The 15,586-nt window shown below is 35.8% G+C and overlaps 1 protein-coding gene across 1 annotated transcript; it reads right to left on the bottom strand.

The window, feature by feature from the left end:
• Positions 1-487: 487 nt before the first annotated feature.
• Positions 488-5,122, bottom strand: LOC107697332 (coiled-coil domain-containing protein 92-like). The gene is made up of 5 exons (XM_016498069.1): positions 5,007-5,122; positions 2,200-2,371; positions 1,482-1,529; positions 1,069-1,415; positions 488-995 (listed from the first exon to the last, which is right to left on the bottom strand). The coding sequence occupies exons 2-5, from the start codon at positions 2,336-2,338 to the stop codon at positions 666-668; spliced, it is 864 nt and encodes a 287-aa protein (XP_016353555.1). The 5' UTR covers positions 2,339-2,371; positions 5,007-5,122; the 3' UTR covers positions 488-665.
• Positions 5,123-15,586: the final 10,464 nt, after the last annotated feature.

Below are 15,586 nucleotides of genomic sequence, written 5' to 3'. Positions count from 1 at the left end.
GGCTGAAAGCCTTCGAAGCGAAACGAGCTCGAAAGCAGCGGAGCTTTTATTATGCCACAGTCGACAGCTTCCGCTCCTTCTGGTCGTGTGCATGTGGGGTAAAGCAGCGTTATCTATCAAACTAGATACATTTGAAAGTTCTGTTGTAATGCTACTCTGTGCGGTCATCACCGGTCTATTAAAACGCACAACATATTAAAGCGTCTTTGGTGTTTCCATGTTTTCTACAAAACAAAACCGGAAATCGAGGGGTTATGACGTCATTGGCAGGCGACACAATGACACTATAGACACTGTCCGTGTCACTAGTTAAAATTGCTTATTTCTCAGGATTTAAACATTCTTCGAAACATTTGGGATAATGTAAGTACACAAGTCAGCAAAATATATAACACTGTTCTAGTGGTTTTTGGATATTTTAATAAAAAAATCGTACATATTGTGCCTTTAAGTACACAGCCTTGTATCTTTGTCTTTTTGTCTGATTTTTAAACATTTTCTTTGCTTCAAATCAAAGTTCGTAATGTTTGTGTTCACCTCAAAGCTGGTTGGTTTGGCTGATGGCTTATATCTCTTTAAGAAAGACTTTTTTAAAACCCTATAAGAAAAATGAATAGGAAATCCCTCCAGAACCAATGCCACTGAATAAAGGGCAGTGTTGCCCTCTATAACTCTGTTGTCTCTGGTCCAATGTCCTCCCTTAGTGGTCGGTCTCTGAATCTACCTATTCGGGCTTCTGACATCCTTGAAAGGCCACCTTCACTCCAGTGACCTCCAAGTGACCTGTGCAAGGGGAGGAGCCTATGTCTGAAAGGATAAAGGAAAAGGGCGGGGTCAGGCATGGGGCGTGCCTCTTCGGGCCCAAGCACCCTTTCGCGGGGCACGCATTCCCTCACTCTTTCTGATCTCCGCATCCTTCCTGAAGCTCGGCTTTGACGTGCACTTTCCGCCGTTACTGGAGATGTCCACGGAGAATTTGCAGTCCATTCTGATATCTGTGTAGACATAAAAGAACAAGAATGATTCAAGTCTCAAATTACAAATAAATCCAGCAGTAGTGCCTCCTACCTGCATGGTGCCTCCTTCATCCTCTTCTTCTTCATCCTCTTCCTCATATTCTTCTGTCTGGTGATACAATCGAAAGTGTGCTGAATGCAGTTGGAAGGAGAGTTGAGCGGCCAGGTCCGTCTGCTTGCGGAGGTCACGACTCAACGTTGTAATCTTATGACTGCGTCGTTTTAACTCCTCCAGGAATCGCCGCTCTTCATCTCGAAGTCGAACCTGCAGTGCGCTTGCAAGTGCCCCCTTTTTCCGTAGCTCCGCCCGCAGCTCTACCAGCGCACTTTCCTGCTCAGCCAGATGCTGCTCTGTCTCCAGTAATCGTGCCTGCAGAAGCTCTTCCTCCAGGTCGATATCTGGAAAAACATGTAGTTGAGGGAACATGTGGGAATGACTGGAATCTTGTGATATCTGATACTCACCTTCTCGGCTTTTGACTGGTGGTCTTTCACTTAGTTCACAACTCAGCTCTGTAGAAATAAACACACAGAGGTGGAAGTCAACAGACATGAGAGTGGCATGAAATTGTCTTTTAGGCCAGGGGTTTCTGATGCTAAGGACCACCAAATGTGACAATCCTGTTACGAGGGACCCCTCTTAAACATATTTTATTGATATATATTAGTTTTGACTGCCCTGAAAAAAAAACCTGTAAAATAAATGTTCACTTAACTTCACAGACCACTGTTTTAGTCAGTTTGATGAATGAAGAAGTTTTCATTCAAACAAAAAAAAAAAGTCTGATTTAAGCATACATTACATTTTCCCTTCTGTTTATCTAAATGAATTAAAATTTAAAGAAATATAAAAAAAAACAAATATATTTGGTTACAAACATTCTTCAAAATATACAGTAGAAATTCATACAGGTTAGGAACGAATGAGGGTAAGTAAAAATAATTCTAATTTGTAGGTGATTACGAATACATTCTTTACAATATTCTTTGTAAAGCTGCTTTAAAACAGTATGTAATGTGAAAATCACAATACAAATAAAATCTACTTGACCTATTTTGACTTAAAATAGACACTTTCTTATGAAATCATAGTTAATAAAATGTAAAGTTGTGTATTAGGTTTTATGATTTCTATATCTGAGTTCAGAATGGAGAATCTCTGGAATAAGGATGAGTGACAGACCACTGCATCGTTTCTTCAGGTTGCGTATTTCAAGCCGTAGACCACTCAGGAGGATCCGGTGTTCCTGCTGCAAAAATGCTACATTAAGCTCAACGCTCTCCACCTGTTGGGCAAGTGTGGATCTATCCATGGATTCCATGGAAGGCTCCCAGATGTTGCCGGGTTACACCATCTGTTTACGATTAAAGTTAAAATTGTCAGAATGTCAGTACAAAGTAAACACACTTTCTTTACTTAGGCCTAACCATTCATTTAAAGCTTGAAGCACACTGATTTTCATTAAGGCAGAATATCCTTTAACCATTCCCCTCCAATCGCCACATAGAGCGCCTACCCACGGTTTCAGCGACCTTGGTGAATCACAACATTACAAACTTTGATTTGAGGCAGAAAAATGCTTGAAAATTGGACAAAAAGACAAAATTGGGTCAGAAATTGGAGGGGGCTTGGGGCAAAAATGCCACCAAAATGGACAAAAATGCCCTTCAAATTTAAAATTCCCCTGCACAATTAAACTAAATGTATTATGGCTGTCACGCTTAGAGTGGAATGTGAAAATTTATATTTTTTATACTCTATATTTTTACGCATTTTTGCAGCATTAAGCTAATGAATGCAATGGCCAATCATAAGCATTTAGATTTATCACTGGAGAATGCCAAAGATTTATAAAGTGCACGTCTGCACTGACTGAATTCTGCACTCTTGTCAATTCTGTCATCATAAACAACAAAGTGCATAAATAAGAGATTAATTTTACAGTGTAGACAGCATCTGAGATTATAACAGGAGATTTTTTTAAAGTGCTTACTCGCACTAGACTGATGGGAAATAATCACTTTTCTTATATAATTTATTCACAATCTGAATTTCTTTCATGCTGCTATAAATTCTTGATATACTATAATGCGTAAAAAAAAAAAAAAACGAATTCTTAAATGGTTCTTAGTTTGTCTTTGTAGCCAGAATATGTTAAGCCATTTAACCGAACACAAAAATGTTTTATGTATTCTATCAATTATTATTAATAATTAATATTATTATCATTATTAGCAATCATTATGACTATATCCAGAGCGATCATCAACAATAATGTAATTTTTGTCATAATATTGCAGCCTGGAATAAACTCCTGTTTTTTACTTTAATAATTAATAACATTTTTATAATTAATAATACTTTATATATATATATATACTGTAGGCTTTTTACATTGTTGTGTAAATACATTTATGCCACCTTTGAGCAGCATTGAACAGCCTTTATAAGTAAACATAAATGCCATGTCAGGTGTTTCAGTTCTTTGCAGTGTAAAGATAACTGTTGTTGATGTTGATCAAATTCTATTGGTAACGTTCTATGGTATTATTATGATTGGTTGAAGTACCTGGTTGAAGTTAAGTGTTTGACATAAAAGACAACACGGATACATTTATTATGGTAATTATAAAGAATGCCCCTTGAAATCAATTTCAGGGGGCTAATATTGCCTCTTAATAGAAAAGTTAATTTTTGACCCTGCTGTGTACTTAATGGCTGTAATAAGAGAGAGAACTACAATAAACCGTGCAAATGACACAATTGAATTAAAAATTATGGAGAAATATAAAATGACAACACATATTTAAGTAGTTTGAGAAATGAAGGACACTTCGGGAAGGGGATGCCATTTGTAGGGATGTTCCAAATAAAAGTGAACAACTGAATCCCTTCATGAAGGGCCCTTCCAGAAGAACCGTTAGCAAAGGTAACATGCAATGGTCACTTTAAGGAAGTGATTTCAATTGGTGATCACATGGTCTTGGGTTACGGGTTCTTGTAATGCATTTTGAAGCAAAGTTGGGGTTGATTTCAACTGCACAAATGTAAGTAGAATAATTCTATGTGTCCTTATTTTAATGTAGGGCATAGGGATGCTCACTTCCGTTTGGAATTCACCCACATTTTGTTTTCTCTAATGGCGATGCAGAATCATGGGTAATGCAGGTTTTCACCACTGTTGATTATTTAGAAAATAAATTGAAATAATGCAGGCTAATGGCTTCAACAAAACATTGATTAACAACATTGTAGCTCACATTAGGCCTGTCTTCAAAATCGGTTCCCCTATGGAGAAAATGAATGGGATTTTCACTTCCGGAAACTTTCTGTTGCAATGCCACTTGGTTTGATATTTTGTTATAGTGCAAAAATATACATTTTTATGTATGACTTAAGTGCAAAAAAAAACATTTTTGTGGCCACTGTGTGCACCAATAATACTATTTCAGATAGCCCCCTCTTTTGATACAACTTCAGCATCAGCAGATTCAGGTTAAAATCAGCATTATGTCATTGGCACATCCGGGACATTCAGACCCAGGAAATGCGTAACGGCGACAGGAGTATGTAAACATCGCAATCTAGCGTCTTTAAGGAGAATAAATGTTAGCAAACCAAGGTGTTTTCTTCATAAAAAGCACATAATCCTCACGTCGATGTCTTAATTAATCTTTAACTATGTTTATGTCGTTTTCATAGCGATTTCAACTACCCACCCATCAACCTTCACGTTCTTTACTGATCCTTGGAATTTGTCAACAACTGTTGAATTAACTAAATATATACGATACACTGATTATTGACAGCTGAATCTGCTGAACCCTATGAAAATAATGTCGAAAAAGTTCATTTATTTAGTCACAGCGCTGGCAATCTTGACCATTTCTTTAAACTACACCTTGAAATCTTGAAATCACTGCACCGCGTTTCAAGGTCGCCAATCTCAATGACAAACATCACACATCACGCCTCTTAATGCTACTTACGATTTGACTGAACAGATGAATGATGCAGGACACCTCCAGTGCAAAGCATCGCCACCAAAGCAGTGCGTCGGGGACACGGTTAGTAGCTATCTGCCATATCCATCGCTACATCTCATTCATTTAGCCAATGAAGTGGACTAAAGTGAGAAGAGGTCCTTAAAAGTTTCGCAGTGATTACGAGCGTATGCTCAAGGTCGACAAATCTCTGTAACGGCATCTTAAAAAGCACAGCGACTGTATATTATGAATGTACAATATATTTATTATATATACTGGACAGGAGTTGTGGGAATACATACTTAAAAGACTAAGTGCGTATGGATTCAGATTTATATATATAAAAAAAACCTGATTGCTGGCCAACTTGGAAGAGCCTTGTTCCCTTGACAAAAAAAAAAAAATGCCATTGCTGCAGCACTCTATTAGGAGTTTGTTACTGAACACACAAACACACAAATTAATAATTAATGCCACCAACTCAACACAAATGGTGTGTGTGATTCTTCAGTGACCCGTTTATAAGTAGCTTCAGTTTAGTTTATTTATTTAATCATTTTCATCAGCTCGATGTCATTACTACAACAAATTAATGCAGCTTAACTAATTAAGATGAAACACATTCTAAATAAGTGTATGAAGTCACCAGCAGAAATCCTATATATAGCCGTAGAATTCTCATGTGCTAAACTGAATTAAAAGTGTGAGGACATTCACACTCTAGGGAGTGTTTTCTCTCCACTTAATCAAATGTGCTTGAATTGTTTATAGCACAACATCCAGTCCTGGCCCCTATTTAGATTTGTAGTTGTAGTATACTTATATATAGCCTATACATCATTTTATATCATTTAACACACTTCATTAATAAAATTAAAACCATCAGTGCACAATTTTCCACACCACAATCTGTCAAGCACATCTTACCAGCAAACATACACTCATTCACATCCTTCCCTTCACTCTCTGAGGCAGAAGTCTCCAAACTCATCCTGTCTAATCATTCTACTTCTTGTCCGCTTGATCCTATTCCATCTCATCTCCTTCAAGCCATTTCTCCTGCAGATATACCTGCACTCACTCACATCATTAACACATCCCTTCACACTGGTGTTTTTCCCTCATTATTTAGACAGGCTTGTATAACCCCTCTACTTAAGAAACCCACCCTTAACCCATCTCTTTTAGAGAACTACAGACTGGTTTCCCTTCACTAGCTGTGTTCAACCAAGCCTTTCTCACACAGAACAACCTCCTCGACAGCAACCAGTCTGGTTTCAGAAGTGGACATTCAACCGAGACTGCCTTGCTCTCAGTTGTTGAAGCCCTAAGACTGGCAAGAGCGGATTCCAAATCTTCAATACTTATCTTGCTGGATCTATCCACTGCTTTTGACGTCAGAGGATCTGACACCAGATCCTCCTGTCAACCCTATTGGCAAAGGGCATCTCAGGAACCGCACTCCAGTGGTTTGAGTCTTACCTCTCAGATAGGTCCTTCAAGGTATCTTGGAGAGGTGAGGTGTCCAAGTCGCGACATCTAACTACTGGGGTGCCTCAGGGCTCAAATCTTGGACCATTTCTATTCTCTGTCTACATGGCATCACTAGGTTCTGTCATTCAAAAACATCGGTTTTCATATCACTGCTATGTTGATGACACTCAACTCTACCTCTCATTCCATCCTGATGATCCGACGATACCTGCTCGCATCTCAGCTTGTCTAACAGACATTTCTTGCTGGATGAAGGACCATCCCCTTCAACTCAACCTTGCCAAGACAGAACTGCTTGTGGTTCCATCAAACCCATCGTTTCATCACAATTTCACCATCCAGTTAGGCACATCAACCATAACTCTTTCAAAAATAGCCAGAAATCTTGGGAGTTATGATTGATGATCAGCTGACTTTCTCAGACCACATTGCTAAAACTGCCCGGTCCTGCAGATTTGCTTTATACAACATTACATAAATCTATATATCTATATAGACCGTCGCTCTCAGCATTCATTATCTAAAACAAGATTGGGTTAAATGTTAATAATAACAAAAGCATCTGCTTTATGCACAGAAGTTCCTGGGATTGAGCCTCAGTGGAACCATGATTATGGAAGCAGTTTTGGCATATGTTGATTTGGTGCTCAAGAAACATTTTTTATTATTATCAATGTTTAAAACACTTGTCATGCTATATATATTTGTGGAAACCCTCATTTATTTTTTTTAAATATAGCATATTCCAATTTAATCCTGGAAATTTGGAAAGAAAAAAAATATATAGGTGTGAATAAAACAAAGATCATTGGAGTACATTTTACAGGAAAATGCTGTTTCAGTCTCTCTGCTTAAAAATGTAATGTTTAATTCAACGTTACTTGCCCTTTCCTTATGATTATTTATGAAATTTGTCAGAAATGTCTGAGTGAAAATACTGTAGTTTCAAAGCCATTTTTTCCCAGTGTATAAAAAACAAAAGAGAGAGAGTGAGAGTTAATTTGTAAACAGTACAAAATTTCTCAACGTTTCAGTAGGCCTAAACCATAAGTATATTGATAATGTAACTTAATACAGTCTAATATCTTCATGTTTGAGATTTATATAGCTTGCTAAGACCCAAACCAGTTTGGGTTGTTCTGCAAATAATTAATCTCAAACCGCATATGAAATGCATTCAAAATATATTCTGTAAATTTTTTATATTCTTTTAGGAATTTAAAATTAAAGGTTTAAACATTTTCAGAATATTCACCAACCAAAATGTAACCAGTAATGACAATATTATTGTAATTGAATAATGCATTGCGATTAATAATGTCTTGTCTTCCTTGCATATGTTCAAGCAGTATCACTCAAGCAAAAATGTTGATCTTCCTTGTGTGTCACAACAGTTCAATAAACTAGAGGTTAACAGAGTAACCTACATTTTAGACATTAATGTCAGTTATGGCAGTGAAAATATTTCCAAATGAAGCAGAATCAATCACTTGTGATTGAATCATTCAAATGTAGACACAAAAGTGTTAACAGATGTTAACAAAAAAATTAACATATTTTTCCTGCAAAAACAATTCTAGCACCAGTTTTCACAGATCTTGCGCCTCACCTTGCTGAGTCTGGTTTTGTCATATGGAAGGAGGTCATCTCTAGATATCATAATAATCCTGCCACCATAGTTTTCTTGCCGTAGTGTCTCAGCACACATTAAAGAGGCTGCGCCTGCGCTCAACAATACACACCAACATTAAAACTGTAAACAAAAAAACAGCAAATAAAGGGACTATCAGACATTCAAGGACAGGCTTTAAGATGGCTTAGATCCTACCTGTCTGATCGCTACCACTTTGTTTATTTAAATGGGGAGTTAATCTTAATTATCACCAGTAAAGTATGGAGTGCCACAAGGATCTGTCCTAGGTCCTCTGCTATTTTCAATATACATGTTGCCCCTTGTTAATATTATTAGAAAATACGGGATTAGTTTCCATTGTTATACTGATGATACTCAACTATATATCTCAACAAGACCAGATGAAACTTCTAAATTATCTAAGCTAACAGAGTGTGTTAAAAATGTAAAAGATTGGATGACCAATAATTTTCTCCTATTAAATTTGGATAAGACAGAGATATTACTTATTGGACCAAAAACACTACAAAGAATCTCTTGGATTACAATTTGCAACTAGACGGATGTACTGTTACTTCCTCTACAGTCAAAAATCTGGGTGTTATATTAGACAGCAACTTGTCTTTTGAAAATCATATTTCCCATGTTACAAAAACAGCATTCTTCCATCTTAGAAACATTGCCAAGTTACGAAACATGATACCTGTTTCTGATGCAGAAAAGCTAGTTCATGCATTCATGACCTCTAGACTGGACTACTGTAATGCACTGCTAGGTGGTTGTCCTGCATCCTCAATAAACAAGCTACAGGTAGTCCAAAATGCAGAGTCCTTACCAGGTCAAGAAAATATGATCATATTACAACATTGCCAAGTTACGAAACATGTTACCTGTTTCTGATGCAGAAAAGCTAGTTCATGCATTCATGACCTCTAGGCTGGACTATTGTAATGCACTGCTAGCTGGTTGTCCTGCATCTTCAATAAACAAGCTACAGGTAGTCCAAAATGCAGCGGCTAGAGTCCTTACCAGGTCAAGAAAATATGATCATATTACACCAATTTTACTGCACTGGCTACCTATTAAGTTCTGTATCAGTTACAAACTCTCTTTGGCCAAGCATTCAAATAATGCATCTCATAATCTTGAACTGTAGTTATATCTGATCAAATGCACATTATTATTCTTTAGCTTGGGTTAAACAAAAACATTTTGCTTGGTTGGAACAGCAGCTATGCTAATTATGTCATTGACATCCCGTGGTAACTAGGATTTACACAAGCTTCAGTCTGGATCCAGAACACCTGAGAAGAGAAGATGCCAACCCCTCAGAGGACCTCAGATGATGCCAACCCTGAAACAACATACAGAACTAACAAATTTTGCTATAAGTTTGATTGCAACATATAATAATTGCTGTTAATAGTGTTCATCATCTGTTTGATTACGTCTTTGATTTTTCCGTACATTTCTGCCATATGTACATTAACTGACAGTCAACACTGATAAGCAACTACTAAATATATTGTAGAAATTTAATTTTCTGTAAAGCCGCTTTGCAACGATTTGTATCGTGAAAAGCGCTATACAAATAAACTTGAATTGAATTGAATCAGTCATTTTTCTCTTACCTCCTCCTACGAGCATGACAGTGTGCAACACTGCTTGATCTCTGGCTCCCATCCATTTGATACGTTTAGGCTGACCCTGGATCTGTACAGAAAAGATTTTTAACATTTTACTCTCAGAATTGTCCAGATTTTGATTTTGGTTTCATAAATTTAATATAGAAGATAAAATGTCTATATGAAGGTACTTTACCCTTTTCTTAACTGACACATAAACTTTGTTGTTTTCGACTTTCACCTGTCAAGAAAAACAACAGGTTAAATCAGTTAAATATGTTAGCATGTACACTACCAGTCAAAGGTTTGGATTAATTACAATATTTTTTTAATGTTTTTGAAAGAAGTCACGAGGCCGCATTTATTTGGTCAAAAATACTGTAAAAACAGTAATATTGTATTGTATTGAATTTAGAAGATCTGTTCTCCATTTTAATATAAATGTAATTTATTCCTTATCTGGCAAAGCTGAATTTTCAGCATCATTACTCCAGACTTCAGTGTTACATGATCCTTCTGAAATCAATTATGATTTTTTGCTTAATTATTGGCAATTATAATTGGTGCTTAATTAATATTATCAATGTTAAAAACTTAAAGGGATAGTTCACCCAAAAATGAAAATTTGATGTTTCCACTATGTCCAACTGTCTTTGGGCACGCGCACGGCATCCGGTGCGTGAGGTGTGTACGCTCTGGCGTAGTTTACGTTAATGGGTGTGTTGATATCCAGCCGAAGAGCAATCAACCATAAGTAAGCAGATAAACATCAAATTTTCATTTTTGGGTGAACTATCCCTTTAATATTTTTACATCTTAATATTTTCCAGATTCTTTGGGGAATAGAAAGTTTAATTGACAGCATTTATTTGAAATATAAATCTTTTGTAACGTTAATTAATCAATTTAATGTGTCCCTGCTGAATAAAATTATTATTATTAATTGTTAATTGTTGAATGGTAAAACATTAAACAACACAACTGTTTTCATATTATAATGACACTGAAAATTGGAGTAATGGCTACTGAAAATTCAGCTTGGCATCACAGCAATAAATTACATTTTATATTCAAATAGAAAAAAAGATATTCTAAATTGTCGTAGTATTTCGCAATATTACCGTTTTATTACCAAAAACTATTCTAAAGTTTTGGCCAGAAGTGTATGAAAACACTAACTACTTACCAAGCTAATTTTATATATTTCATGTATAATAAATAATACTTATATATAATAATATAATATAATATCTAATACTTATATTAAACATATTAATTATATTATTAATTAAAGTAAAAAAACAGAATCACTGAGTTGGAAAAAGGATCACCCACCCCCCTCCTAAAAATGACTTGTAAACTCAATCAGGTGTAATCACTTTCTCAATACCACACAAATCCGTTTGACTTTCAACTGTGATCAGCTGTGATCCTTTTGATTAGCTCTGCATGAAAAGAGCTTTCCTGGAGCATTTCAGTCCTTGGTAGTGCAAATGAAGCATACAATCAACAATGGGTGGCAAGGCACTGTTAAAAGATCTCCGGGATAAAGCTGTGGACAGGCACAAGTCAGGAGATGGATACAAAATAATGTCAAAGGCTTTATCAATGCCTAGAAATACAGTGAAGTCTATTATTATGAAGTGGAAGGTATTTGGTACAACACAGACCCTCCCTGGATCAGGACGTCACTCCAAACTGGATGAAAGAGCCAGGAGGAAACTTTTCAGAGAGGCAACCAAGAGGCCTAACTGAAGCAGTTGCAGGAATTTATGACGAAGAGTGGTCATTGTGTGCATATGACAAGTTTCTCTGCAGCAGGGACTGGAGCACTTGTCAGGATAGAAGGAAAAATGGAGGGGGCAAAATACAGTCAAATTCTTGAGGGAAATCTGCTGCCCTCTGCTAGAAAGTTGTCAATGGGAAGAATGTTTACCTTCCATCTGCTGCTCTCTGCCAGAAAGTTGTCAAAGGGAAGAAGGTTTACCTTCCAACATGACAATGACCCAAAGCACAAGCAAAACTGACCACACAGTGGTTGAAGGAGAAAAAGGTGAATGTACTTGCATGGCCTAGTCAGAGCCCAAACTTAAACCCCACTGAAAATATGTGGAATGACTTGCAGAATTTAACTGAACTTGAGCAGTTCTGCAAAAAAGAGTGGGCAAATATTGTCTAGATGTGCAAAATTAGTAGGGACATATTCCAACAGACTAAAGACTGTAATTAAAGCAAAAGGTGGTTCAATTAAATACTGACACAAGGGGATGGTCCTTTTTCCAACTCAGTGATTGTTTTTTTTTTTTGACATGTTGGTGTTATATCTTTCACTTGAATTGTATAAGTTGCAATGAGTAAATACAGCTGGATAAAACAAAAACGGTGTCTGTCTTCATTTCAGGATGCAAAGCAACAAAATGTGATTCTTTTAAAGGGGGGGGTGATTCTTTTCTATACCCACTGTAGGTGCTGTTGCTGTTTGATGTGTGTGTGTGTGTGTGTGTGTGTGTGTGTGTGTGTGTATAAATATATATAATTTACTGTAAAAGTTTTACAGTGCACTTTTACAGTGCACTTTTCCTCCTAATTTGAAACTTTAAAACTCCTAATTTGCTGCTTATTAATAGTTAGTAAGGTTGTTAAGTTTAGGTATGGGGTTGGATTAAGAGATCTAATAAACCAATATGCTAGTAACATGCATGCTAATAAGCTACTATTTAATAGTGAGAACTGGTCCCTAAACTAAAGTGTAAATGTACAAAACATATGACTTAAAAGAAATTTACAGCCTTAAAAACAATGATCAAAACTGTCTAAAACTAGATGCAACTATTTGTAATCCAGTCCACAATTTGAATTGACTTTTAAATATTGCTCAGGATCTTTTGTGAGTTTTCATTGATAAAAGATTCAAATCTTTCATAATTAAATATGTATATTAAAAATATAATACATATTATTAAAAATGAAAATGACGGGCATTTATATGGAACCTACTCTCCATCTTTGAGTTCTGCCTCGTCACATACAACATCTGTCACCTCTTCCTCTGGATCCAAACCATCCACTAAACCTATAACCATAACAAAATAATAAATTACATCACTCATCATGATCAACATAGCAAGAACAACGCCATGGAGAAAAGCATCATATCACAATGATTTCAACACATAATGAATTACATTATCAAATGTTAGTAACAGCATAATCGCACTGTCAGAGCAGTGAACATAAGAATACACCCCCCCCTTAAATAAAGTAATAAATAAATATAAAATAAAATAATATAATAAATGGATGCTTACCTGATTGTACCTCAGACATCACAAACTGACCAGTAAGAGAGGACTTTCTCCAGTAAATGTTTTTGAAAAACTATCCTTTCTGTCAACTGCTGTCATACAATCAAACTCTTGGGAAGGCTGTCATGACCACAATGATCGGTTCACAAGTCCCTAATCCAGGAGACCAGACCTGTCCTTTAGGCATTTCATCATTCAGATGCTCAGAGTCACTCATGAATTTGGTTACTCCAAAAAAGAGGGGCCAAATTTAGTGTTTTGGGGATGAAAAAGGAAATTGAGTTTCCAAAAGCCAGTCAGATGGCGTAAAGTGTATAAAGGACATTTAGTTGTAGAAGAGCAATACCATTTGTTGTGGTATAACAACAGAAGAGAGAACGGCTGAGCAAGCAGCACACAACAATGTGCACAGGGCAAAGTGCGTGACTCTGCACCTCTCTCTAAAACACTGACACTCGTGTTCATTTGCTCCTTTCAAGATACAATTGATTTAAATATACCTTAAAGAGTTTATATTGACATCAGGAATTTACTATAAATAATATGGTATACTATATGAAGTAAACCAGTTATTCACTTGTAAATTAACATCATGGATCAAAATTGAAGAATCACTGTGAATTTTGATAATCACACCAATTAACGGTGATATTGCAACATTGTTTCAACATCTTTCTTTTTGTACAGATCCTGTGAAAAATTTAAAGCTAATTTAATAAGTATCACATTACATTATTTCTGACACTATTTCAATCATTCTGATGTTGTATACAGTGAAATTCTTACTGCTTACCCCCAAATGCATAGCAGCAAGTTTACAGACAGGAGAAAAAATATATTTATATAAGAGAAGCAGAAGCAAAACGTAAAGTCTATCTTAAATTATATCTTGATTTTACTATATTATTACTGGATGAGATGGGACACTTTTTGATTCATTTGCCTTTGACGTAGTCTTCAAAATGGCATAGCTCCTCACGGAATAACGTTTTAAACTGCTAAACATCTCACTATACACTATAATAAAAATATTAAAATACAAAAATATTAAATACAAAAAAGTGCTTCTACAAACACACACAGACCTCAAATTACAACTTTCTGGGCCTTGCTGGCAAACTGGGACACTTTTATGTTTTATTTCCAAGTTGATTCTACAACATAAATCTTTCTTTATACATAATTGTAACAAAACTTAATAAGTTCTTATTAACTTAAAAGCTGTTTTTTAAAAGTATATTAAAATAGAAAACCGTTATTTTAAAGTGCCCCTATTATGGATTTTTGAAAATTACCTTTCATGCAGTGTGTAACAGAGCTCTAAGTGAATGAAAACATCATGCAAAGTTTTAAATCTGAAAGTGCACCTTGTATAAAGTTATTGTCTCTCAAAAGAAAGAGTCGACTCTGAATCATTGAAAGGAGTCGTTTTTAAAATGTTTCATGTTGACGTCAACATGAAACATTAGCATATTGCCCGCCCACTTGTTGGTCTTTTCGCGTTGGTCTGAATGAAAATGCAAATTCATTATTTGCCACTAGGTGCCGCTTTTGGAGCGGTAAAAATAACGGTTTCCCTGGTAACGCTGTACACAAAGCAGCACTGAGCTCACAAACGCTGCTTTATCAGGTATTACAGGCATGATGAAATGAAAATGAGACCAATCCGACCATTCACTGCAGATTAGCAGCACGCAAAGAAGAGGTTTGGAAAAATGAATCGATGAGCGAATCGTTTGGGAGTCATTGAGCAAATAAGGTAAAAATAAAATGCATAATTATAAGACAAAGTTTTTTTTTGACATTGCATGAATTTCAACCTGTTGTTGGGGACTCCCAAAACCAAAATACCAACCTTTCATAACCCATAATAGGGGCACTTTAAATTGTGATAATCTTTCATAATATTACTGTTTTTACTGTATTTTTTATCAAATAATTTCAGCCTTGATAAGCATAAAAGACTTATTTCAAAAACATTAAAGATCTTATTGATTCCAAACTTTTGAATGTTACATGGAACATTTTGTTCATAATTGTATAAAGTCAATTAATTTTTACCATCTCAAAATATTTTTTTTCATTTATTGCAAGAATAAAACATCTTTGTGTTTAGTAAATGTAATTGATTTAAGACTAAATACGTTTGCTAAATTTGTAGAGGTTTTTTCTTTTTCTATTATTTTTTCTTTTTTTTTTTTTAAATGAACTTATTTTCATATTCTTGGTTCTGCATTTGTTCTGCTAAAAGGCGTCTTGTTCACTAGCTGGATAAATCATGAAACTTTCAGAGCAAGTGGACCAATGTTTGTTTAAACTTCATATTTTAGATTTATTTATGCAGAGAGGGCAACTCCTGGTTTTGTTTAGTTAAGAACATTTGATTAGTGACATCAAAAAAAAAGTGACGTGACATGTGGCCAAGTATGGTGACCCATACTCGGAATTAGTGCTTTGCATTTATCCCATCCAAAGTGCACACACACAGCAGTGAACACACACACACACACACACACACACACACAC

The sequence above is a fragment of the Sinocyclocheilus anshuiensis genome, unplaced genomic scaffold, assembly GCF_001515605.1.
Source record: "Sinocyclocheilus anshuiensis isolate Anshui unplaced genomic scaffold, SAMN03320099.WGS_v1.1 scaffold1095, whole genome shotgun sequence".
In the NCBI taxonomy this organism is placed as follows: Eukaryota; Metazoa; Chordata; class Actinopteri; order Cypriniformes; family Cyprinidae; genus Sinocyclocheilus; species Sinocyclocheilus anshuiensis.
The sequence above is the reverse complement of the archived record's forward strand: the minus strand, read 5'-3'. Positions and strand labels throughout refer to the sequence as shown.